At 44.2% G+C, this 26436-nt stretch overlaps 1 protein-coding gene across 1 annotated transcript in view; it reads right to left on the bottom strand.

The window, feature by feature from the left end:
- Positions 1-9245: 9245 nt before the first annotated feature.
- Positions 9246-26436, bottom strand: part of ATP12A (ATPase H+/K+ transporting non-gastric alpha2 subunit) — a gene marked incomplete at both ends in the record, with an annotated part of 34702 nt that continues 17511 nt past the window's right edge. The window contains 14 exons of the mRNA XM_080689411.1: positions 9246-9274; positions 10502-10593; positions 10990-11091; positions 11255-11388; positions 13555-13700; positions 13877-14000; positions 14558-14712; positions 14798-14966; positions 16370-16520; positions 18591-18727; positions 20374-20549; positions 23856-24048; positions 24567-24701; positions 26192-26301. Of these exons, the coding sequence (XP_080545537.1) occupies positions 9246-9274; positions 10502-10593; positions 10990-11091; positions 11255-11388; positions 13555-13700; positions 13877-14000; positions 14558-14712; positions 14798-14966; positions 16370-16520; positions 18591-18727; positions 20374-20549; positions 23856-24048; positions 24567-24701; positions 26192-26301 (1853 nt within the window). The remainder of the gene's footprint in view (positions 9275-10501; positions 10594-10989; positions 11092-11254; positions 11389-13554; positions 13701-13876; positions 14001-14557; positions 14713-14797; positions 14967-16369; positions 16521-18590; positions 18728-20373; positions 20550-23855; positions 24049-24566; positions 24702-26191; positions 26302-26436) is intronic.

The following is a 26436-nucleotide window of genomic DNA, read 5'->3' as shown; positions in this document are numbered from 1 at the left end:
CTCAGAACTGCAAATAAATAAAAAATAAATACAACTCCTAACCCAAAATAATCTCCTATGAAGGTAGAGAAATACACTCATTTTAAATAAAGGATCATTTAAAAAAGGTTAAACCATGCTTCTTATTCAATCACAAAGTAAATGAGAGTTAAACTTTCATTTGAGCTTGTTATTTGGAAAGAATTAGGCAGTTGTTCTAACTGGTTCAGAGAAACCCAGAAGCCCACATTGATCTGCAGTCAAGGAATGTCAGGTGGCTGTGCAGAGAGCAGAACTGGCCTCCAGGAGAAGGTTGCAGGACCAGCACATTTGCATATCTACCCAGGAGAAATGCTCTCCCCCTTATCCTCCTCACCCCACACTCTCTTCATCCCCAACTGTAGGGCAGAATCCACCCTGTTGGGAAGTTTCCATCCCAGGGCCAACTCCCTGTCCCCCTCACAGACCCTCAAGAAAAGCCCTTTCATGGAGCTGGAGAAATGCACAGAGCTGGGAATCAGCCACTTCTTGGGCTCAGTTTCTCCACTGGCCGGCTAGGCAAACTACTCACTAAGTAGCTGAGGCTGGCCATGAACCTTGGATCCACCTGTCTTAGCCTCTCAAGTACTGGGATTATAAGTGTGCACCAACATGCCCAGCTTAATTTTCTTTTTAGTTTTGTTTTCATGGTCCTGGGAATTGAATTTTCCAGGGACATTCTACTTCTGAGCTACACACCTAGCCCTTAAAACAAAACAAAACAAAACAAAACAAAAAAAAAACAAAAAAAAACCTACTATTATTGTGTGGCACTGGAGATCAAACTCAGGGGTTAAATTCCACCTCTGAGCTACATCCCAGCCTTCTTTTATATTTTATTTTGAAATAGTGTCTCTGTAAGAACCCTGCCCCATGATGTGTTTTCTAACAGGCTAATTGCTAAAGTCTGGGAACAGTGGGCTGGCCTTGAGCTTAGCTGAGGTAAAGATGGGCCTCAGTGAAACTTAGAGCCTTGTCTAGTGACTTGGAGCTCTGCCTGGTAGAAAAACAGCATATGTCCTTGCCTATTACTGAGTAAAGTGTCTCTAGTTTTTCTTCAAGCTTTTTTTCCATGAAGTTACTTTTATGTTTACACATAAAGACCTCTTTGTTGATATAACACGGTGAGACCTCTAATTGCATATATAGTTGCTATACTCTAATCCTCATCTGTGTGTGAGTTTCTCAGTCAAAGATCACCTATCTCTAAGAAGATGGACATGTAAAAAATGTAAAGGAACATTACAGTCTAAGTTGTGGAGGGCCCTACTAAATTGCTGAGGCTGGCCTCGAATCTGGGATCTTCCGATCTCAGCCTCCCAAGTACTTGGGATTACAGGTATGTGCCACCATGCCTGGCCCCCAATAAAAAATCCTTTGAAACAGGATTTTATTACCCTTTTCTGTCTATAACATCATAAAGCTGCTTGATATGCCAATCTCATTCCTGGATTCTTTACATTAGTTGTTTATATTTTGGTACTGGGTTTAAATCCAGGGGCATTCTACTTCCAAGGTACACCCAGCCCCTTTTTATTAATTTTCATTTTTTAAATTTGTGGGGGAATATTGGGGATTGAACTCAGAGGCATTCTACCTCTGAGATGCACTCTCAGCCTTTCTTATTTTTTATTTTGAAACAAGTTCTCACTAAGTTTCTGAGGGTCTTGTTTTTGCTTAGGTGGGCCCCAAAACTTTGATGCTCCTGTTTTGGCTTATACTGGAATTATAGATGTGTACCACCATGTGTTGGCTATTATTTCTACTTTCAAACATGGTCTGGCTAAATTGGTGAAGGTCTTGCTGAGTTGGTGAGGCTGGCCTGGAGCCTGTGGTCCTCCTGTCTCAGCCTCCCAAGTGGTGGGATTATACCACCACAGTGGCATATACCATCATGCCCAGCTCATTTTACAAATATTTAAATATCACCAGGCATGGTGGAGCATGCCTGTTATCCCAGCTACTGAGGAGGCTGGGAAAGGAGGATAGCAAGTTTAAGGCCAGCCTGGGCAAATTAATAGAAGACCCCTGGGTTTAATTACAGTTTTAAAAAAAAAGTCCCAAAAAAAAAAAAAAAACTGAATATCGACTTTTGCAATAGGTAATTGCAAATATGAAAGCAATTCAGACACAGTTCCTTCTTCAAAAGACTTCTGCTTCAAATTTAAATCCTTTCAAGCCAGGCATGGTGGTGCACACTTGGAATCTCAGTACTCAGGAGGCTGGGACAGGAGGATCCCAGGTTCATGGCCAGCCTCAGCAACTTGGTGAGGGTCTCCCCAACTTAGTGAGACCCTATTTCAAAATAAAGAATAAAAAATAGGACTGGGGATATAGCTTGGATATAGAATGTTCCTGGTTTCAATCCCTAGTACCTAAAAAGGAATAAAAAATCCTTTCAAGCCAGGCATTGTGGCAAACGCCCAGTACTTGGGAGGCTGAGACAGAAAGATGACAGGCTCAAGGCCAACCTCAGCAACTTAGTGAGGCCCTGTTTCAAAAAAATAACATTACTGGGTATGGTGGCGCATGCTTGTATTCCTAGTACTTGTAAGGCTGAGACAGGAGGATTGCGGGTTCTTGGATAGCCTCAACGACTTAGTGAGGCCCTCACCAACTTAATGAGAACTTGTTTCAGAATAAAGAATAAAAAATAGGGCTCAGAGGTAGAAGGCCCTTTGAGTTCAATCCCCAGTACCAATATATACCAAAGTAAATAATAAAATAAATCCTTAATTCTACCCCAAGTTAAATCTCACAGCTGTGAGCCATTGACAACAACCTTTTGCTGGCTTGGCCAGGACTGAGAGCCGTCAAATGTCACAGCCAGGAGCACCTGGCGCCTTTACGTAGGAAGTAAAAGAGGGAGGCAAGTTATTCTTTGTCAAAGCCTAGAAAGCATCACCTGCCTGGTTGGGACTGGAAGGAGGCCAATCCCACAGTTCCCAAACTCCCCTGCAAAGGGTTTCCAGTTCACTGAACCTACTGATGGGAGATTAGCGCCGTGATGATTGTGGCTGAACCGAGTTGAAAGCCACAAGGGTGGCAACGTGATCTTAGCAGCAGTCAAGATACATGATGCACACTGAACATTATGAGCTATTTACACCAACTTACAACAAAGGTCCTTCACGTTCCTAAGAGTGACCCCTGAGCACACTGGCTCTAAGCTTCCCTCTCTTGTCCCAGAACTACCAGCATCATGTGAAAGGCTGAATGAAGAGCGACCACTGAAAGGGGAATGCTGAACCAAGTGTCTTGCAGCTTCCATCAAGTCAGTCAGTTGTGGGGGAGCAACTGGTGCAAAAGCTGAGACGCTCCCCAGACGACTGCTGCCCAGAGAGCCCTGGTGAGTGTAAACACACCCCAAGCTGTGCACTTTCCAGGCCCAACCACTGGGTTCTCCTGCTCTCCATCAGAAGAATCAGACAGATACATGCCTGTAATCCCAGGACTTGGGAGGTTGAGACAGGAGGATAGCAGGTTTGAGCACAGCCTCAGGCACTTAATGAAACTCTCAGCAACCTAGCAAGACCCTGCTTCAAAATAAAAAGAGCTGGGGTGTTGCTCGAAGGTAGAAGGGCCCTGGGTTCAATCCCAGGGCCCCCCACCACACTCACAAAGAAATAAATAAACCAGACAGAGCATCATTCTGACAAGAACATTACTTCATTGGGACTTTTGTTTTGGTTTTGGTTTTGGCAGTGAGGAATTGAACTGGAACATTCATTCACCAAGGTACACCAGCCCTGCTTTCATTCTTAAATAGGGTTTTGATAAGGTGTTGAGCGTCTCAGTGTTTGCTGAGGCTGTCCTTGAACCTGCAATCTTTTGTCTCAGCCCCCCAAGTACTGAGATTATGGGTGTGCACCACCATGCCCAGCTCATTGGGACTTCTTGCTTGGAGCTGACGGGAGCCACATCCTAAACCAATGTCCCAGGACAAGGAGAGGACCAGCTTTTACTCCTGTGAATAGAGTTGTTGCAAAGAGGCTAAAGGGTTAGGAATGTTAATAGGCTCTAGGTATATTTTCCAAAAGGGTTCCCTCTACCCCTTTCTTTTCCTGGGAGTACACTTGAACTCCTGAGGAAAGCAAGGCCAGTCTGTCAGCACAGAGAAAAACTGGTTTTTTTATATGGATGCCACATGTGTATAAACATCTCTGCTTTGTAATAAGGATAAGTTCTGAAGCTCTATTTTTAATTTAATTTTTATTTGTTGTTACTGAGGATGGAAACCAGAGCATTCTACCTCTGAGTTACCCAGCCTTTCTTCTTCTTTTTTTTTTTATTTTTAAAAAGGGTTTTTTTGGCCAGGCGTGGTGGCGCACGCTTGTAATCCCTGCGCTTGGGAGGCAGAGACAGGAGGATCGCGCAGGTTCGAAGCCAGCCGCGCACGCTGGCTTAGGAGACCCTGTTTCCAAATTTTAAAATATGTAAAAATAGGTCTGGGATTGTAGCCCGGAGGTAGAAGGGTTTCCAGGAACCCTAGTACCACCACCAAAAAAAAAAAAAGGTTTTCAAAATTTTTGAGGCTAGCCTTGAACCTGCAATCTTCCTGTCCCAGGGATGCCTGGGATCCCAGGCATGGCCACCATATTGGGCAGTTCTATAGCTTTTAAGAGAGCACACAGAATTAGATCAGAAATTCTGAAACTGCTGGAAGAGGGCATAGGACCAACTCTCCAACATATAGATAGTGATAGAAAGTTCCTCAATAAGATCCCCCAAACTCAGGAAATTAAAACAAGAATTAATAAATGGGATGGCATAGCTGGGTATGATAGTGCACACTTGTAAACCCAATACTTGGGAGACTGAGACAGGAGGATTGCAGGTTTAAAGTCAGCCTCAGCTACTTAGTGAGGCCCTCCTCAAATTAGTGAGACCATGTTTTAAAATAAAAAATAGGGTTGGAAGTGTAGCTCAGAGGTAGATTGCCCCTGGGTTCAATCCCCGGTACGACAATAAATAAATGAATAGAAAAATAAATAAATATGACATTAAAATTAAAAAAAACACTGTGTAGCAAAGGAAATCATCAAGAGTCTACAGAAGAGAGCCTACAGAATGGAAGATCTTTGCCACCTACCCCTCTGGTAAAGAAATAATATCAAGAATATACAAAGAGCTTAAAGAATCTTAACACTAAAAAAAAATCAACCAAGTAACCCAATTAAAAAATGGGCAACTGAACTGAACAGACACTTCTCAAAAGAAGAAATACAAGTGACCGATAAATACATGAAAAAATGTTCAACATCTTTAGTAATCAGGGAGATGCAAACCAAAACTACACTGAGCCAGGCGTGGTGGCACACACCTGTAATCCTAGTACTTGGAAGGCTGAGATGGAAGGATGAGAGTCTGCGGCCAACCTCAGCAACTTAGGCCCTTCACAACTTAATGAGACCCTATATCCAAATAAAAAATAAAATAGAGCTGGGGTATAGCTCAGAGGTAAAATGCCCCCAGGTTCAATCTCTAGTAGCACAAAGAGCAAACAAACAAAAACAATAATAAATGTAGGGAAGTATTTGAGGAAAATATTACATCATAATGTACAGTGACATACATGCACACAGCAATTGGAACTTCCCCCACCCCTGTAGCCTTCCCCACCCCCTTCCCCATACAGAGAACTGAGATTGATATTGGTATTTTCACATATATACACATAGCTGATGGTAGTAATTCCTTGGAATTACTCTTCCTCCTCCCCTTCCCCTAGACCACCTCCCTGGCTCCAGTGAAGTTTCTCCTCCATTATCTGGAGTTCCTCTGGTATCCCCATTACTCCCTAGCTTCCACATATTAGAGAACACATATGACCTTTCACTTTCTGTGACTGGCTAATCTCACTTAACATAATGTTCTCCAGGTCCTTCCATTTTCTTGCAAATGACACACCTTTCATTCTTTTTATTGCTGGGTAGAATTCTATTGTGTGGATACCCCATAATTTTCTAATCCAAAATAGAAACTCTAATACCCTGTTGGTGTGATGCAAACTAGTACAGCTACTATGGAGATCAGTGTAGAAGATTCTCAGAAGACTGGAAATGGATCCCCCATATGATCCGGCAATAGCGCTCCTGGGCATCTTCCCAAAGGAATTGAAATCAGAATATAATAGCAATACTTGCATATCCATCTTCATATGGAACCAACCTAGGTGTTCATCAACAGATGAATGGATCACAAAACTGTGGCATATACACATAATGGAATTTTGCTCAGGCATAAAGAACAAAATCATGTCATTCGCAGGAAAATAGATGGAATTCAAGAATATTACACTAAGTGAGACTAGCCAGTCTCAAAAATGAATAGATGGAGCCGGGCGTGGTGACTCATGCTGTGATCCCAACATTTGGGAGGCTGAGACAGGAGGATCGCACAGGTTCGAAGCCAGTCTTGGCTATTAAGTGAAGCTCTCAGCAACTTAGTGAGACCCTGTTTCCAAATAATATAAAATAGTTCTGGAAATATACCCCAGAGGTAGAAGACCCCTGGGTTCCATCCCCCCTACTGCCAAAAAAAAAAAAAAAAGAATAAAAAATAGACCTGGGGGTGTAGCTCAGAGGTAGAATGCCCCTGGTTTCCATCCTCAGTAACACACACACACACACACACACACACACACACACACACACACACAAGAATAGATGAATAGCTAGAGAGAAATTTGGAAATAAGGGTAACATCAGGTAAAAGAGCAAAGACTCCAATGAAGTGATTGAGGGGGTTTAAGTAAGGGAGGATGGGGAACAGAGATGTAAAGAGTGTAACAGTTGAAATAATGCTACCTATATATAAAAGTACCCATTCCAATCTCAAAGACATGAATGGGGAGGGAGGGGTGGATTGAGAAGGAAGTGTTCCAAGAGCCATGTGCATGTATGTTTCTATCACTCTACACCCCAATATGATGGATAATTATAATGCACCAAAAAAAAAAAAAAGAACAAGAGAGCACATGCAGGAAGTAGAAAGAGAGTTAGAAGAAAGCACAATTTATTGCAATTAGCGAGTCAAGGGCCCTGGGGATTTGCTGTTCCCCATAACTCCTCCACAGTTTTATCCTTTATGCTGTTTATTAATTTCTCTCTTTATTTAGGTGGGGGAGGGTACTGGAGATTGAATCCAGGGGCATACTACCTCCAAGCTTACACCCCAGCTCTTTTTGCTTTTTATTTTTTTTATTTTTTGGTGGTCCTGGGGATGGAACCCAGGGGACTTCTACCTCCGGGCTACACTCCCACACCTATTTTATATTTTATTTGGAAACAGGGTCTCTTAAGCCAGCTGAGGCTGTCTTCGAACCTGCGCGATCCTCCTGTCTCAGCCTCCCAAGCACAGGAATTACAAGCTTGCGCCACCACGCCCGGCTTTTTTGCTTTTTATTTTGAAAAAGGGTCTTATTAAGTTGCTGGTGGTCTTCATAAATTGCTTAGGCCGGCCTTAAATCTTGAATCCTCCTGGCTCAGCCTCCAAACTACTGGAATCACAGGTGTGTCCCACTGTACCTGGCTTGTTAGTTTCTAGTATCTAACACCCTGGCTCTAATGATGCACCTGGTCCTTGAAGCTGCTAAGATTTGTTGGAAGCACATCTCCCACCTTTGAATGGTGAATGAGCTCTGAATTAAGGCCCAGGAGCACATTTACCCTTTGTCCCTATGGTGATCCCTGCCTCACTTCCATACCTTCCACAGAGAAGTAAATTGACAGGAAAGGGCTGGGTGCAGTGGGCACATGCCTGTAATCTCAGTACTTGGAAAGAGGAGACAGGAGAATCACAGGTTTTGGACAGCCTCAGCAAGCAGTGAGACTCTCAGCAACTTAGCAAGACCCTGTTTCAAAAAATAAATAAATAGGGTAGGGGTTTAGCTCAGAGCCAAAATGTCCCTGGGTTTAATCCCTAGTACCACTAAATAAATATACATGGTTGAGGGTCTAGCTCAGAGGTAGAATGCCCCTGAGTTCAATCCCTAGTACAAAAAATGAAGAAAATAAAATAAAGATTAGAAAGGGTAAAAAAAAAAATCATTCTACCATTTTCTGTTCTATACTCTGTTTTCTAGGAAACTCAAATTAAATTAGACCACCACAATGAGACCTGGTTTTATAAAACATTTTTTACTAAAAAAATGAGGCCTCTTTGGGCCTGTCAACATGAATGTCGTTGTCATGTATGAAAACACTGAAGTTACAACATCAAACATGAATGGCATAAAATTGCTGCTGGAGAGTGCTTGGCAAGGATTTTACAAGAAGTAAATACTTTTGCTGAAGGCGCTGCAACTCTCTGCTGAGGTTGGATCCTGGTCAATGAAGGCACCGTGGGACAGTTTGAACATTCCAAGTCACGGCATATGAAATGGACTTGGAGTTTCTTTTTGGAGCAGATGACTGAGTAGAGGGTATGAGGGGGACACAGAGGGCTGGGTAGGTGGCAGGAGGTGGGATGGGTGACACATCTCATCTCAGAATGGACAGTGAGATCATCCATGCTGCTGTGATGTACACCTAGTGTTGTTCCCCCTTCCTTCTGCTGTGTTAAGCTTTTGTGACCACAGTGACATGAATACACCATTCTTGGTGGGAGTCATAGATATCTCAGGGGTCACTGGGCCTTTAGTAGGGTGAGGAAGTGAGATCTGAGCAGTCCTATTCAAGTTTGAGGCACAGCCAGCAGAGCACAAGACTAGCACAGTGAGCTTTACATACATATAAACACGTCTTCCCCTATACCAGTTGGGGTGTGTGTGTGTGTGTTACTGGGGATTGTATGCAAGGGCCTTCTGCCTCTGAGCTACACCCCCAGCCCTTTTTAGTTTTTATTTTGAAACAGGGTTTCACGTAGTTGCTGAGAATCTTGCTATGTTCCTGAGGCTAGCTTCAAACCTATGATCCTCCTGTCTCTGCCTCCCAAGTACAGGAATTATAGGAGTGTGCCACCATGCCCAGCCCCTATACCAGTTCCTTGAGGTTCACATATTTTTAAGTAAGAAGATGGATATAGAGATGAAAATCATATATAAACAGTCAAATCTCAGCTTTGAAGTACAGAACATAAGTATGACGTGTACTGTTTACTCTATGGAAGTCTCTGTTGTAGGGAGTTTGACAATTTCTGTACTGCACAGAGATCTCCCAGTCAGTAGCCAGAGGATGAAGAATATTCTGAATATATCACTGCAAGACTTGGTGAGTGATGTGGTCTCAGTAATACATGTTCTTATCCCACCAGCCTGTAGAAGTAGAAAAAGGTAAATCAGAAACAGAGAACCAGGAGTGGTGGCGCACACCTGTGATCCCAGGACTTGGGAGGATAATATTGGAAGATCATAAGTTTAATGTCAGCCTTAGAAACTTAGTGAAACCCTCTGCAACTTAGTGAGAAAATGTGTTAAAGTTAAAAAAGAAAGAAAGGATTGGTGTTGGGGTACATCTTGGAGGTAGCATGTTCCTGGGTTCAATCTCCAGTAAAAAAAAAAAAAAGGTAAGAATTTAAAAATGGATAGCTTGTAGAAGGTAGTACACAGAGCCTCAAAAATAATATTACTAGCCAGGCGTGGTGGCACACGCTTGTAATCCCTGCGCTTGGGAGGCAGAGACCGGAGGATCGCGCAGGTTTGAAGCCAGCCTTGCTGGCTTAAGAGACCCCGTTTCCAAATAAAAAAGTATAAAATAGGTCTGGAAGTGTAGCCTGGAGGTAGAAGGGTTTCCAGGAACCCCACCACCACCACCACCACCACCACCACTACTACTACTACTACTACTACTACTACTACTACTAATAATAATAATAATAATAATACTGGGAGTCTGAGACAGGAAGATTGCAGGCTTGTACAAGGCCAGCCTCAGCAACTTAGGGAGGCCCTCAGCAACTTAGTGACTCTGTTTCAAAATAAAAAAAAATAGGGTTGGGAGATAAGCATGGTGGTGCACGCTTGTAATCCTGGTATTTAGGAGGCTTGAGACAGGAGGATGGCAGGTTTGCAGTCAGCTCCAGCTACTTAATTAGCAATTTGCAACTTAGTGAGACTCTGTTTCAAAATAAAGTATAAAAAAATAGGGCTGGAGATGTAGCTCAGAGGTAGAATGCCCCTGGGCTCAACCTCCAATACCACATAAAAGAGGAAAAAAATCATATTACTGTTGGGAGGCTAAGACAGGAGGACTGCAGAGTCTAGGCCAGCCTCAGTATCAGCAATGTAGCAAGACTCTGTTTCAAACAAAAAAATACAAGATGGCTGGTTATAGCTCAGAGGTAGAATGCTCCTGGGTTTAATCCACACTGCCACATATAAATGCACGTGCACGTGTGTACATGTGTGCAAACACATACACATCATGTTACTGGGCTGGAGATATAGCTCAGTGGTACAGCATATACCAAGTATACACAAGACCCTGGATTCTATAATCAGCTCTGCAAAATAAAAAAAAGACAAATTTATATTCCTACTTACTTGCAGGATAGAGCCTGATGAAGAGTTTTCGCACTTCGTCATATACCCAAATCAAGATGGCGTGTGGGATAGCCACAAACCAGTACTGAGCCCTGGAAACAGAGGGGAGGAAGGTGAGTTCTGGCTTGTCCAAAGGGGACAGGACAGGCCAGCCCCTGGCCAATGGGCAGGGGGCTTTTCTTAATTTTCTCTGCCTTTCTGGAAAGATAAAAATCCACCGAGTCACGCAACACAGTCCTGGAAATATCCTTATTTGGCCTAGACTGTAGCTGCTCAAAGTGATGTCTGCCTTTGGGATGACTTGTGGATGAGGGTGGGAATGGCTAGCAGAGACTGGAAACCCACCTCTTCATTTGGGAAATGACAGGTCAGAACTTGGGCTCTCATAGCACGGAATCTGTTTGGTCTCTTAGGGAAACCCTAAGGGAACCCTAGGGTTGGTGGGTGCCAGGCAGCCGTGTCTCTGCTGCTGTTAGAGGCCGACTCACCTGAGCATGGTGAAGCTCAGTGCTGTGATGCTCCCGAGCCCATAGGACAGGATCAGCGCAATGATGATCTGCGAGGCAATCCCCACCCAGATGACTTTATTTCTGCAACACACACACAAGCAGAAAGATCCTGAATTCCAGTGTTCCAGGCTCAGGCACACAGCAGGCAGTGTTGCAGGCCTGTGAGGTACCAGTACAAATCCCCGGGGCCTTGTCATCCCAGCATGGCAGGCCCAGGGACCACAAGGTGAGGCATGGGAAGTACCTGAAGAGCCCTTGCTGGAAGATGGAATTCCTACGGGTTTTTCTGATGATCAGATCTGCGATTTGCTGGATCATAATGCCAACAAAGAAGGCTGTGTAGCCTGTCCATTCCAGGTATTCCCTCTGGTACCTTGTCTGTAAATGGGCAGAGAAAGATGAGACTGAGACCCTGAAGGACTGTGCAGAGATTTCAGTACTATTTCTTTTTCCTTCTTTCTTTCTTTCTTTCTTTCTTTCTTTCTTTCTTTCTTTCTTTTTTTTTTAGTATTGGGGATTGTACTTAGAGACATTCTCCTTCTGAGCTACATTGCCAGTCCCATTTTTCATTTATTTGGAAACAGAGTCTTGCTAGGTTGTTTAGTCTTCCTACCTTGCTGAGGCTGGTCTCTAACCTGCGATCCTCCCATCTCAGACTCCCAAGTATTTGGGATTACAGGTAGGCCCCACCACAATTGGCTTAGTGCCATTTTATAAGTTCGATTCTTTCCCCAGCTTCATCTGGATTGAGAGTGGACCACCTCCTTGTGTTTGTAAAGCAATATATATATATATATATTTTTTTTTCTTTGAATCAGGTAAGTAGAGAAATATGCCAACTTATTTGCCCCAAATGTGGACATTGTTAGATTGGTTATGCTTTTGGACCACTGGCAAAGTAGCTTAAAGAAGTGAACTCTTAGCTGCTGTGGAGGCCCGTGCCTGTGGTCCCAGTACCTGGTAGACTCAGACAGGAGAATTGCAGGTTCATGGCCAGCCTCAGCAATGTAGCAAGACTCTCAGCAACTTAGTGAGAACCTGTTTCAAAACAGAGTAGCTCAGAATGTCCTTGGGTTCAGTTCCCAGTACTACACACACACACACACACACACACACACACACAAAGAAGCAAACCCTTGCTGGGCCTGATGGTACATACTTGTAATCCCAGTACTTGAAAGGCTGAGACAGGAGTATCACAGGGTTGAGGACAGCCTCAGCAATTTAGTCAGACTCTCAGCAACCTAGCAAGATCCTGTTTCAAAACAAAAAATAAGGCCGGGCATCATGGAGCATGCCCATAATCACAGTAATTGGGAGGCTGAGATAGGAGAATCGTAGCTGCAAGGACAGCATCAGCAAATAGTAAGGCTCTCATCCACCTAGAGAGACCCTGTTTCAAAATAAAAATAAAATTGGGCTAGGGGGTATAGGTTAGAGGTAGAACAACCCTAGATTCAGTTACCAGTACCACACATACACACAGAATGAAAAGCGCTGGATGTGTAGCTTGGAGGTAGAATGCCCTTGGGTTTAATCTACAGTAAAAAAAAAAAAAAAAAAAAAAGGAAAAAAAAGGAAGAAAAAAAAAAGAAAGCAAAAAGAAAAAGAAAAAAGAAAAAAAGAATGTTTCAGAGCTAGGGATATAGCTCAATTGCAAAGTGCATTCCTAGCATATGTGAATGCTAGGGAGTGGCCTGCCTTCAATCTCCAGTACTGCAAAACTCAAAACAACAATAAAACAAACAAAAAACAATGAATTCTTGGGCTGGGGATTGTGGCTCTCTGGGCTACACTCCCAGACCTATTTTATACTTTTTTATTTGGAAACAGGGTCTCTTAAGCCAGCGAGGCTGGCTTCGAACCTGCGCGATCCTGTCTCCGCCTCCCAAGCACCGGGATTACAAGCATGTGCCACCATGCCCAGCTAAGGCCCTGCTTTTGATCCCTAGAACCACACAAAAAGAAACAAAAGAAACAAAATTTTGGAGTCTAATTTGAGAGATGAGGCAAGTCCTCTTAATGCCAGAACCAAGCTGGCCATGGTGGTGCATGCAATGGAAGTAGATTGCCCTTGGGTTCCATCCCAGTTACCCCTCCCTCCCCACCACACATACAGAGGCAGAACTACTAGTGTTACAGAAAGCCTCCTGTTCTATTTTTTCTTTTGGTATTGGGGGTTGAACACAGGTATATTCTGCTTCTGAGCTACACCTGCAGTTCGTGTGTGAATGTGTGTGTGTATGTGTGTGTGTGTGTTGCTGAGGATTTAACCCAGAGATATTATACCTCTGAGCTACACCCCCAGCCCTATTTTATTTTTTATTTTGAAACAGAGTCTCACTAAGTTGCTGAGGACTTTGCTAAGTTACTGAGGATGGCCTCAAACCTGTGATACACCTGTATCAGCCTCCCAAGTACTGGGAGGACCAGAATCTCCTAGCTCATCAAGGCTGTTCAGACAGATGGACGTTCTATGTCTGGGAAGAATGGTAAAAGGAGAGAGAAGACCAAGTAGCACTGGCAGTGGAACACCCAGCTCACCCATTCCTGCCCGTAGCTGTCTTCCAAGTCATTCACGTAGTCCTTCTCCCATTCTACCCGGAGGTTGATGAGTGAATTGGGCCAGAAGCCCTGCTGCGCATAGACCGTGAAGTACACGAGGAAGGCTCCCAGGGCTTGCATGAGGCCTGGAGGAGCAGGAGACATGTACACAGGTGCCATGGTGGCCACAGAGAACAACCTTCTATGCCTGGGACCCCTCTTGGCCCCTCTAGCCACCCCGGCCCACCCTAAAGGGAAAGCATGCTTTCTGCCTGTGCCTGGGTCTCAGATGCATTATCTGGGGGGGGTGGTCTCTTCGTACCGATGTGCAGGTAAGAATAGATGGCCAGCTGCTTGTTCACCAGTCTGTCCTTCTTCTTGTGGCGAGGCTTCCTGTTCATAATATCACTTTCAGCTTTCTCATATGCCAAGGCGATGGAGGGGATCTAGAGGGACAGAAGGTTGGTGAGGCCTAACCCTAGGACATTCTGTCTCCCCACAGAGCAATGGTGACATACAGGGCCTGGCAAAGCCCAGCTCAGGTGCATATGGCTGCTGGATATTGGTGGGGGCTGTGGGGGTGTGGAACCGATTCTTCAAGGTTGCAGGCAAAAGGGGTGTATGGTTTGCATGAATTTCTTTTCTGGTACTTGGAGGTGAACCCAGGGACATTTTACCCCTGAACTACATCCCTATCCCTTTAATTTTTTTTTTTTTAATTTTGAAACAAGGTCTTGCTAAATTGCTGAGGGTACACTGGGTGTGGTGGCACATTCCTGTAATCCCAGTACTTGGGAAAGTGAGACAAGAGGATTACAGGTTCAAGACCAGGGTTGGCAACTTAGTGAGACCCTGTTTTAAAATAAAAAGTAAAAGGGACTGGGGGTATAGATCAGGAATAGAATGCACCGCGTTAAATCCCCAGTACCAAAAAAGCATAAAACCCTGACCTATATATGTCCTGGAGTGGTTATCAGACCTTGTTCCCTTCAGTGCCACTTACAATGTCTGTGCCCAAGTCGATGAACAGGATGGTAATGGTACCAATGGGCAGAGGGAGCCCGACGATGATGTAGATGAGAAAGGGGCAGAGCTCAGCAATGTTCTTGGTCAGGGTATATGCAATGGTCTTCTTTAGATTGTCAAAGATCAGGCGACCTAGGCAAGATGTCTCCTTATAGGACTTGGTTCTGGTTCACCAAGCATCTCCGGCACTTGGGAACACACCCTGAGACTCCATTACCTTCCTCCACTCCTGTGACTATAGATGCAAAATTGTCATCCAGTAAGATCATGTCGGCTGCATTTTTGGCAGCATCAGAACCTGCTATCCCCATGGCAATGCCGATATCTGCCTTCTTTAGAGCTGGAGAGTCATTCACTCCATCCCCTGTCACGGCGACAACGGCATCCTATAGAGACCCAGTGAGAAGGTGAAAGTGAGCTGGGCCCAAGAGGTGACAGGTTGGGCATGACAAGAACATGACCTCCCTTTCAACTGAAGGCTATAAGACCTCCACAAGCCAAAATAAAGGGTCCACTGGGATAAGAGATAAAGATGGGTATCTCAGAAGCAAGGAGCTCTGAACTAGGTGGGCTCAAATGAAACAAGAAGAAGAAACAAAACAAACAAAAACTATATGGCTGTGTGTGATGGTGCACACCTATAATCCCAGTATTTGGGAGGCTGAGACAGGAGGATCGCAGGTTCAAGGCCAGTACACAGTAACTTAATGAGACTCTTTCAAAATAAAAAATAAAAGAGGACTTGGGTGTAATTCAGAGGTAGAAGGCCCCTGAGTTTCAATCCCAGTACCACACATACAACCGTGGGCCAAGTAAACCAGATGTGGCCACAGAGGCAGTAATCCACATCTGCAGAGTCAACTGACCAAGGTCAAGGAATATTAGAAGAAAACTGCCTTTGTGGATATGTACAGACTTTTCCCTCATCATTTTTCAAAAAATATGGTATGAGAACTATTTGCATAGCATTTAAATTATTTTAGGTATTATAAGTCATCTAGAGATTATTCAAAGCATATGGGAAATGCATAGTTTTTATACATTAATTATGCCATTTTCTTTAAGGGATTTGGGACATTCACAGATTTTTATACTCTAGGGAGGTCCTGAAACCAATAACAAGTGGGTACCAAGGGATTACTGTATCTTATGTCTTTACATATTTTCTTCTTCCCTCCTTCCCTGTGTTCTTTCCTTCTTTGAACCCAAAGTGCTCTATAAATGAGCTATACCCCCAGCCCTATTTTATTTTTTATTTTGAAACAGGGTCTCACTAAGTTGCTGAGGGTCTCACTAAATTGCTGAGGCTGACCTCAAATGTCTGATCCTCCTGTCTCACCTACCCAGGTACTGGGATTACTGGCAAGTGCCACCATGCCCAGCTTATATCTTTACATTTCTAAATCTTTCTTTCTTTTCTTTTTCTTTTTCTTTTTTCTTTCTTTTTTTTTTTTTTGTTGTGGTACTGGGATTCCTGGAAGCCCTTCTACCTCTGGGCTACACTCCCAGACCTATTTTTACATTTTTATTTGAAAACAGGGTCTCCTAAGCCAGCTCGCGCGGCTGGCTTCGAACCTGCGCGATCCTCCTGTCTCTGCCTCCCAAGCGTACATTTCTAAATCTTTCTATGTCTACATCTACCACAGTGACAAATGCTTGACTATGAGAAGTCCCAGGCCCTCTATGAAAAAATGCAGAGAGACAGGCAGCATGCGGCCATGGGAGATGTCAGGCCACTCAACCTCTGCTCTGCATTTCCATGTGAACAGAATGGGCCCTGTCCTCCCACCTGCCGCTGGCAGCCCTCCACGATAATCAGCTTCTGCTGAGGGGATGTCCGGGCAAAAACGATTTCTGCGTAGTTGGTTAAGAGTTCATCCAGCTGTTCAGGGCTCATGTCCTTCAGCTCCATGCCGGTCACCACAGCGGCTTTAGCATCCCTACAAGGGCCAGAAGCGATGCTTTACCTCACAAAGAAAGGGAGGGTGGGACTTTCTGGGTATGGATTGGTGGTAGAGCTCTTGCTTAGCATACAAGTGGACCTGGGCTCGACCCCTAGCACAGCAAAAATAAAACAAAACCTGTTCCTGCTGAGCGTGGTAGCACACGCTTATAATCCCAGCATTCGGGAGGCTGAGGCTGGAGGATCACGGCTTGCGGACAGCTTCAGCTACTTAGTGAGGCCCTTTGCAACTTAGTCAGACCCTGTTTCAAAAATAAAGACTAAGCCAGGCGTGGTGGCGCATGCTTGTAATCTCAGCATTCAGGAGGCTGAGACTGGAGGATTGCAGTTCGCAGACAGCCTCAGCTACTTAGTGAGGCCCTCCGCAACTTAATGAGACCCTTTCAAAATAAAGAATAAAAAATAGGGAAGGAAGCATAGTTCAGAGGTCTAATGACTCTGGGTTCCATCCCCAGACCTGCAAAAAACAAACAAACAAAAACAAACAAACAAACAAACAAAAACAAACAAAAAACCTGTTCCTATGTTCTGGGTCCTAGAGTTCACTTTTACTAATATACATGAACAACAGTTCTTTGATGTTATTTATTTTAGGTTGTAGAAGTCTGCTATGTGCCATATGCTCTGTAGGGAGAAAAGTTTATTGTAATCTAAGCAAAATTATTATCTGGTAATTAGCTGACTATAAAAGTACATTTATAGGGATTCTTTGGCATGTGTGTGGGAGCAGGGGAACTGGTGATTGAACCCATAAGTGTTCTACTACTGACCCACACTCCTAGCCCTTTTTATTTATTTACTTTTTTGTAGTACCAGGGATTAAGCCCAGGGTATTCTACCTCTGAGCTACACCCCCAGCCCTATTTTATTTTTATTTTGAAACAGGGCTTCACTAGGTTGGTAAGAGTCTCACCACTTGCTGAGGCTGTCCTTGAATCCACAATCTTCCTGTTTAGCCTCCCAAGTACTGGGATTACACGCGCACACCACCATGCCAAGCCCTATTGTTTTGAAAAGCCCAACAAGCTGGGCATGGGGCACCCCCACCGTAATCCCAGTACTTGGGAGGCTCAAACAGGAGGATTACAGATTCAAGACCAGCCTCGAAGCTTTAGGGAGTACCATGGGGTGTGGGCGCTACACTAAGTACTTACCTAATTTTCTTTTTACACTTACAAAGGAGAAGGGTCTTCCCATGGGTAGGGGGAGACCAGACCTTTTCTAGTTTTGAGGGTGTTGAATTAATAAAAGATAGCATCTAGGCATGGTAGCAAATTCTGTAATCCCAGTATTTGGGAAACTAAGGCAGTAGGATGGAAGGTTCCAGGCTAGCTGGCTGAGGGTGTAGCTTGGAGGTAGAATGACCTGGGATTCAATCCTTAGTATCATACACAAAACAAAACAAAACAAAACAAAAACCACTCTATGATGTTTACACAATGATGAAAGTGCTTTTCTTCTCCCTCCCTCCTACCCTCCCTACGTGTGTGTGTGTGTGTGTGTGTGTGTGTGTGTGTGTGTGTGTGTGTGTGGCACTGAGGATTGAACCCAGGGGCATTCTGCCTCTGGGCTAGATCCCTAGCCCTGTTTATTTTTTATTTTGAGACAAGGGCTCACTGAGTTACTTAGGGTCTCACTAAGTTTTATTTTAAAACAAAGTCTCACTAAAGTTGCTGAGGCTGGCCATGAAGCTGCAATCCTATCTCAACCTCTCAAGTACTGGGATTACAGGCATGTACCACCGGGCCTGACTGAAATTGAGTTTCCTAGAACTTATCTCTCTCTTGTTAGGCTACACATGACTGTATTTCATCAAATTTTGAAATTTCAGACAAGGAAAGGGTAGCTCTCATAGCATCAGTACAGCACTTGGCACATGTTAGGTGCTCAGTAACATTTTGAGTGAATGAATGAACATGAGAACTACAGATCACACTCACCCGGCATCACCCTGAGTGAGCACTCGGCTTTCTCGGTGGTTTGTCCCCAGCAGCATCTCCTCAGAGCTGACGCAGGGGGTCACAGGCAGGCTCTTGGTGGTACTCACCGTCTGTTGACTTGCTCTACAGCAATGTTGAGGCGCTTTGCAATGTCCTCCACTGTCTCACTGTTGGCTGAGATGATCCCCACACTCTTGGCAATCGCTTTGGCTGTGATGGGATGATCACCTGTGACCATAATGACCTAGAGCACAGACGACAAGGACTGTGGGTCATGAAGGACTCAGCAGTCCAAAGCAGGGATGCTGGTTCAGTACCACCCACTCTGCCAAGAGTGACTGTGATGGTTTGCCCTGGATCCTAAGGGACATGTTTGCTCCCAGGATCCTTAGATCCCCTCCTCTTACACTAGAGGAGGCCCTTCCCTTTTGATATCATTCATTTACTTATTTTCAGTACTGGAGATTGAACCCAGGAGCATTCTTCCTCTGAACTACACCCCAACCCTATTTTACTTTTATTTTTTGTGGTACTGATATTGAACCTAGGAGTATTCTACCTCTGAGTTCTACCTCTGAGCTACATCCCCAGTCCTATTTTTTTTTTTTTTTTTTTTTTTTTTTTTTTTTTTTTTTTGCGGGTCTGGGGATGGAACCCAGGGGCATTCGACCTCTAAGCTATACCCCCTGCCCTATTTTTTATTCTTTGTTTAGAAACCAGGTCTCACTGAGTTGCAGAGGGCCTCACTAAGTAGCTGAGGTTGTCAACGAACCATGATCCTCCAGTCTCAGCCTCCTGAATGCAAGCATGCACCACTATGCCCAGCAATTTTTTTAAATTGTTTATTTTGAAACAGGGCCTTTAAGTTGAGTATGGCCTCACTAAGTAGCTGAGGCTGGCTACGAACCTGAGATCCTCCTGTCTCAGCCTCCCAAGTCCTGAGGTTACAGGCCTGGCTTGATGTCATTGTGTTGGTGAAAGGTCCAGTAGATATACCTGAGGCATTCCTGTGTTGCTTCAACAGTCTTGCCACTAACATGGCAATGGAATTCATATTTTGGTTTCAATATCATGAAGATAAATGGACAATGGAGGCTGCATCTTAGGATTGCTAAAACCTGCTCTTATCTACCATGGTCTAGAACAAGACCTGGCCAATTGTGGGCTGGGAGAGTCTTCTCATTAAGATTACTGTAGCAATTTATTGTCATATCATTTGATTTTTATGGGACAGTCACTATATTCTTACACAGTGAAGGTCTCTTCAATTAGGGGAGGGGGAGTCGGGTGTGGTGGAGCATACCTAGAATCCCAGTACTGGGGTGGCTGCAGCAGGAGGATGGCAAGTTTGAAACCAGCCTCAACAACTTATTAACACCCTCTTTCAAAATAGAGCTGAGGGAGTAGGTAGGTTCTGCCTACTACTTGGGAAGCTGAGACAAGAAGATTACAGGTTTGAGAGCAACTTAAGCAACGTAGCAAGACTCTCAATAGCCTAGCAAGATCCTATTTTAAAAAACAAAAATAGGCCTGGGGGCATAGCTCAGAGGTTAAAAAAAAATCCCTAGATTTTATCCACTGTACCCTGCATAAATAAATAAATGAATAAACAAACGAATAAATAAATAAGGCCAAGGGTACATCTTAGAGGTAGAATGCTCCCAGATTCAATTCCAATCCACCCCCAAAAAAGAGTATATTAACTTGAAGAGACCTGAATCTTTTTTTAAACAAATTTTTTATTGAACATAAATGGTATACATTTAAACTATACTTGGTGCCCTCTCCCCCCCGCAAAGAGACCTGAATCATGACCTCCCCTGTGCAAGCCTTCTCAGAAGGGATGTGACACAAATGGAGGACTCCCCAAATCAGGGAAGCAGCTCTCACCTTGATGCCTGCGCTCCGGCACTTGGTGACTGCATCTGGCACAGTGGATCGAGGGGGGTCAATCATTGACAAAAGTCCCACAAAACAGAGGTTGGAGGTGGGAAAGTTTATAGTGTCTACATCAAATGAGTATGTCTCTGGAAACTTGTCTGCTGGCAGGTAGAGATGACAGAAACCTGGAATGGGCATGAATTTAGGAGTTAATGAAACTAGAATAAGGAACAACAGAAGGAGAGGAGGTGTTGGGATCGTGTAGCTCAGTGGTGGTGTGTGTACTTAGTGTGCACTCCACCCACACAAACACAAAAGGAAAAGGGTGAGCATGTAGATATACTGTGTTATTGATTACCTTACCAATAGGATAGAGCAGAATTGTTTAATTACTCCAAGTCCATATTCATGTTTTCTTAAGAAAAGATATACTTCATCTAAAAATAATGCTTGGAAAGTGTGCTTAATAGGTTTTATGCTATGTTCTAGAGATGTAAACACCAAGACAACTCAAGTGGACAGCTTTGCTTCTGAAGATTTGCCCATTTACTGGGGAAACACAGAACTAAAGACAGAAAGCAACCACTGGGTGTAGGGTACATACCTATAATCTCAGGACTTGGGAGGCTGGGACAGGAAATCACAGATTTGAGCCAGCCTTAGCAACTTAGCAAGACCCTGATTCAAAATAAAAAGGGCAGCCAGGTGTGGTGGCGCATGCTTGTAATCCCAATATTCAGGAGGCTGAGACGGGAGGATCGCGGTTCACGGACAGCCTCGGCTACTTTGCAATTCAATGAGACCCTGTTTCAAAAATAAAAAGATTACAAACTGGGGTTTAGCTTGAAGGTACAATGCCCCTGGGTTCCATCCCCAGTACTGCAAAAAATAATAAATAAATAAATAAATAAATAAATAAATAAAAAGGGCAGCTGGGCCTGGTGGCACATGCCTATGTACTTGGGAGGCTGAGACAAGAGGCTCACAGGATGGCAGCCAGCCTCAGCTAACTAGTGAGGTCCTCTGCAACTTAGTGAGACCCTGTTTCAAAATAAAGAATAAAAAATGGGGGTAGGGATAAAGCCCCTGGGTTCAATCCCTGGTACCACAAAAAAAGAACTAAATATATAAATAAAAATAAAATGGCTAGGGGTGTAGTGCAGAGGTAGAAAGTCCCTGGGTTTAGTACCACAGGTGAAAAAAAAGAGAGGGAGAGAAAAATCAGTTCTCTGCATGGTCCGTAGCTTTACACACTCAGCGGAGCAGACTTTGAGAGGTCAAACATGAACTTCCTGGAGCCACTAACTACAGGGGGACTAATCCTGCCCTGGAAAGGATTACCTTGTGCTGTGGTTATTTAAATCATTAGCATCTCATTTGTGCATTTTATCTACTGTATAAACTCAAATATCTTTCAGAAACATACATTCCACAGATTCCATCTCTACTTTTCTGGTGTTTAATGAGCCGCATGGTGAGCTGTGAGCTTCTGCTTCTGTGAACTAATCATTATGTAATTCTGAGCAGATGCCAGTCAACCTGTGATTCTGATAATGGACCACATGGTGCCAGATACCACCTCAGTTACCACAGAGGTCAAACTTCTAAAAAGTTTTTCTACTTCAAACATGCCCTGTCTCAGTTCCTGGCATTACTTCTCTTTCATTCACAAAATGGGAATCTGAATCATTTAGAGAGAGGAGAGAGAGAGAGAGAGAGAGAGAGAGAGAGAGAGAGAGGAGAGAGAGAGAGTGTGTGTGTGTGTGTGTGTGTGTGTGTGTGTGTGTGTGTGTGTATGTGACCAGAGATTAAACCTAGGGGCATTCTACCTCTGAGCTATACTCCCAGCCCTTTTGTTTTTATTTTCTATTTTGAAACAGGGTCTCACTAAGTACAGACGGCCTCACTAAGTAGCTGAGGCTGGCCATGAATCTGGGATCTTCCTGTTTCAACCTCCCAAGTACTGAGATTACAAGTGTGCACTACCACACCTAGCTTGTTTAGTAATTTTTTAAGGTCACTACTCCCCTCAAATCGGTTGCTAAATCTTTCCATTTTGCCTCCATAAGGTGACCCATGCAGAACCTCTCTTTTATCTTCTCTTCTACTGCGTGAAATACCTCCCTTCACCTGACTAAAGACAGCCATCTCCTGTTGCCTCCCCTGTATCCACTGCCAAAGATTATCCTTAACCATCACTGTACCACTGACCATCTGGCACTTGCCCCAAAGCCCCGAAGTTCTCTACTGACTGCAAGACAAATCCCAATCTGCACTGTATATCCCAGGTCTCCATAGCAGACCTCCACCCTATCTCTCCAGCCCTGCTTCCCACACTTGAGTCATCTGGTCTACCCTGCAGATCTCCACTCTGACCAGCTTGCTCTATCCTGCACCATTTCCTTCTTTTTATTTTATTTTGTACTATTGTTTAAACCTAGAGGTGTTCTACCTTCAAGGTATAACCCCAGCCCTTTTTATTTTGAAACAGGGTCTCACTAAGTTGCTGAGGGTCTAAGTTTCTGAGGCTGGCCTTGAACCTGGGATCTTCCTGCCTTTCAAATATTGGGATTATAGCCTGCATCACCACACCCAGCTGCCCCATCTCTATCTCTTTCTACCTCTACATGGACACCTGCCCCACTCCTCATCTTCCTCCAAATACCACCATTCAAGACCCAGTTTAAAATGTGACTCCTAAACCAGGTACAGTGGCACACATCTGTAATCCCAGAACTTGGGAGGCTAAGACAGAAGGATCACAGATTTGAAGTCAGACTGAGAAATTTAGGAAGACCCTGTCTCAAAACTTAAAAAAAAAAAAAAAAGAAATAAAAAGAGCTCAGGGATAGCTAGCTCAATGTCAGAGTGCCCCAGGATTCAATCCCCAGTGCTGCAAATAAGTAAGCAAACAAACAAATAAAATATGATTCCTTTCATAAAGTCTGAGACTTTGCTTGTCTGGATGCCACCCCATTATCCATACTATAACATAGTATCCACTTATATGTTTCCATTCTGTTTATCATATATATGTACACACACACACACACACACACACACACACACACACACACACATTTTTTTCCAGTGCTAGGGATAGAACCTTGGTCTCACACATGCTAGGCAAGGGATGTAACCTTAGCCTCTTCTTTTTTTTTTTTCTTTTTTCTTTTTTCTTTTTGGCTACTGGGGATTGAACTCAGGGGCATTCTACCTCTGGGCTACACCCCCAGTCCTATTTAATTTTTTTTTTTTTGAAACCGGGTCTAAGTTTCTGAGGGTCTCACTAAGTGGCTGAGGTAGGCCTCAAATCTGTGATCCTTCTGTCTCTGCCTCCTAGGTACTGGAGTTACAGGGGTGTGCCATCATGCCAAGCTTCAGGTTCTTCTTTACATGGTTCATGTGATAGCAAGGATACTCTGCTGTCTCTGGAGGCCCCAGTGCGCCTGCATCCTGGGAGACGTATGGGCTCCTGCCCCCACACTCACCTAACACTCGCTCGCCCAGGCCTCCCAGCTCCATGTAGGCAGTATGGAAGGCCTCAGCGGTGCCTGGGTCCAGTGGCTGCTCCTGGCCGTTGATCATGATGGTGCTGCACTTCTCCAAGATCCTCTCGGGGGCCCCCTTCATCACCAGGAGGAAGCGAGAATCATTTGCATCCTCTGTCTCATGTATGGAGAGCTGGGGGAAATGGAGCATGTTAAATGGCACATGCCTGTCTTCCAACTAACAACAGGACAGAAAGGGAAGGCATAGTCCTTTCTTACCATTTGTCCTTGAAGTATGAAGGAGAAAGAATAGTGACATCCTCAGGCACACCTACTTGTGGTACTAGGAACTGTGCCCAGGGGTGTGCTATCTCTGACGTTATTTATTTATTTATTTATTTATTTGTTTATTTTTGTTGTACTAGAGGTTTACCCCAGGGGCATTCTACCTCTGAGCTACATCCTCAGCCCTATTTTATTTTATATTTTGAAATAGTGTCTCCCTAAGTTGCTCAGACTGACCTCCAACCTGCAATCCTCCTCTAAGCCCCCCCAAATACTGGGGTTATAGGAGTACACCACAGCATCTGGCTCCTAAGGAATATTTTTGAAGCCAGTTTCATTCAAAATGTAGGTTAACCAAACTGATGCATGTAGGTAGAAGTGTCATTTGGTGACAATAAAGATTGCCATGTGAGAGGAAAAACTCACCTGAAATTTGTTGGTAGAGTTAAAAGGGATTTCAGCTACTTTGCGGTTTCTTTTTCTAATTTCCATCACATCACCCAAGATAACCTCTGAGAATTTCAAAAGAGCAGTTTCTGAGGCATCTCCAACAACGACTTTCTGGGAATCAAAGTGAGAAGTATTTGCAACACATTATCTGGTGCCTTTGTGATTGTTTTTAATGAACCTACATACCTGTAGAACAGGAACAGACAAGTCTTCTAAATTGACAGACCCACGTGATCCCCATCAACCAGACAAGGCCTAGGTGAGGTGCGGCTCAGTGCTTCCACCTAGCGACACACCAGGGAAGTTACAACCAGGGGAGCTCCCACGGCCTGGTGGACTTCCTTCTCTGAGCTCTGCCAGAGATAGAGATGGATGGGTGCCCGACAGAGAAGCTATTGTTGTTATTTTGGTTCTGAAGCTGAACCTAGGGGTTTCTAACACTGAGCTACACCCAGCTCTTTTCTTTTCTCTTCTTTCTCTCTCTCTCCCTCTCTCTCTCTCTTTTTTTTTTTTTTTTTTTTTTTTTGCACTGGGGATTGAACCCCGGGGTATTTTACTTCTGAGCTATACTCCCAGCCCTTATTTATTTATTTATTTATTTATTTATTTATTTATTTATTTTTGCAGTACTAAGGATGGAACCCATCTAACTCCGAGCATTCTAACTCTGAGGTACACCTCCAGCCCTATTTTCTAGTCTTTTTATTTTTCAAACAGGGTCTCACTAAGTTGCAGAGGGTCTCACTAAGTAGCTGAGACTGTCCGTGAACAGTGATCCTCCGGTCTCAGCCTCCCGAATGCTCGGATTACAAGCATGCGTCACCACACCTGGCTCCTTTTTATTTTTTGAAACATGGTCTCTCACTAAGTTGCTGAGGGCCTGGCTAGATTGCGGAGGCTGGTCTTGAATCTGCAATCCTCTGTCTCAGCCTCCCAAACACTTGGATTACAGATGTGCACCACCACATCCATCTCTGAAGAAAGTCTTCTAGAATCAGACTGATGTGTATGGAGATGTGAAATGAAGGTTTCACTGTGAGCAAGAGGTCCAGGTGGACCCATGGAGGGTGTGGCAAGATTTGGAGGTCCTTGAAAGGCAAGCTGAGGTCTAGAGTCAAGAAGCAGAAAATAAGGAATCACAGAAAGTTTTTGAGCAAAACTAGGTGAAGATAAAATTGTAGGAAAATCAGACACATATGAACAATACCAGTGGGGTGAAGAGATGAAATGGAGTCACGGAGGCCAATGAAGAGGTTTGTTGAACTATTCAGGTGCAAGGTTATTAGCTGGGCATGGTGGCACACACCTGTAATCCCAGTATTTGGGAGGCTGTAACAGGAGGGCAGCCTCAGCAACTTAGACTCTCAGTAACTCAGTGAAAATAACCCTGCTTCAAAATAAAATAAGAAGGGCTGCAGGTGTAGCTCACAGGCACAACACCTCTAGGTTTAATCCCCAGTACCACACACACACAGAAAAGGACTAGCTCTTACTAGTGCAAACTTCATGCAGCTGGAGAGATTAAATCAAGCACCCAAGTGGAACAGAGAAAGTGCCCTTGCACTGGCTGTGATTTAAGACCCAGTGTACGGCAGCCTCACCTTCATGATGGGAACACTTTCCTGTCCCGGCTTGAACTCTGCTCGGTTGCATAAGGTAATTATCTTGGATAAGGAGGCCCAGGTTCTGGAGCTTTGGTCAAAGGCTTGGTCTGGAACAGAGAAAGGACGGTGGCCACTGTGAGCACTGGGCCTGCATGGGTTGAGTCACGCTCTTCATGCAGCAATTCCACCCAGCAGGCCGGTGCTGCATGCTCTGCCAGCCTGGGCCAAAACCAATGCTCCAA

The sequence above is a fragment of the Muscardinus avellanarius genome (genome assembly GCF_963383645.1).
Source record: "Muscardinus avellanarius genome assembly, chromosome: 2".
NCBI lineage: Eukaryota > Metazoa > Chordata > Mammalia > Rodentia > Gliridae > Muscardinus > Muscardinus avellanarius.
The sequence above is the reverse complement of the archived record's forward strand: the minus strand, read 5'-3'. Positions and strand labels throughout refer to the sequence as shown.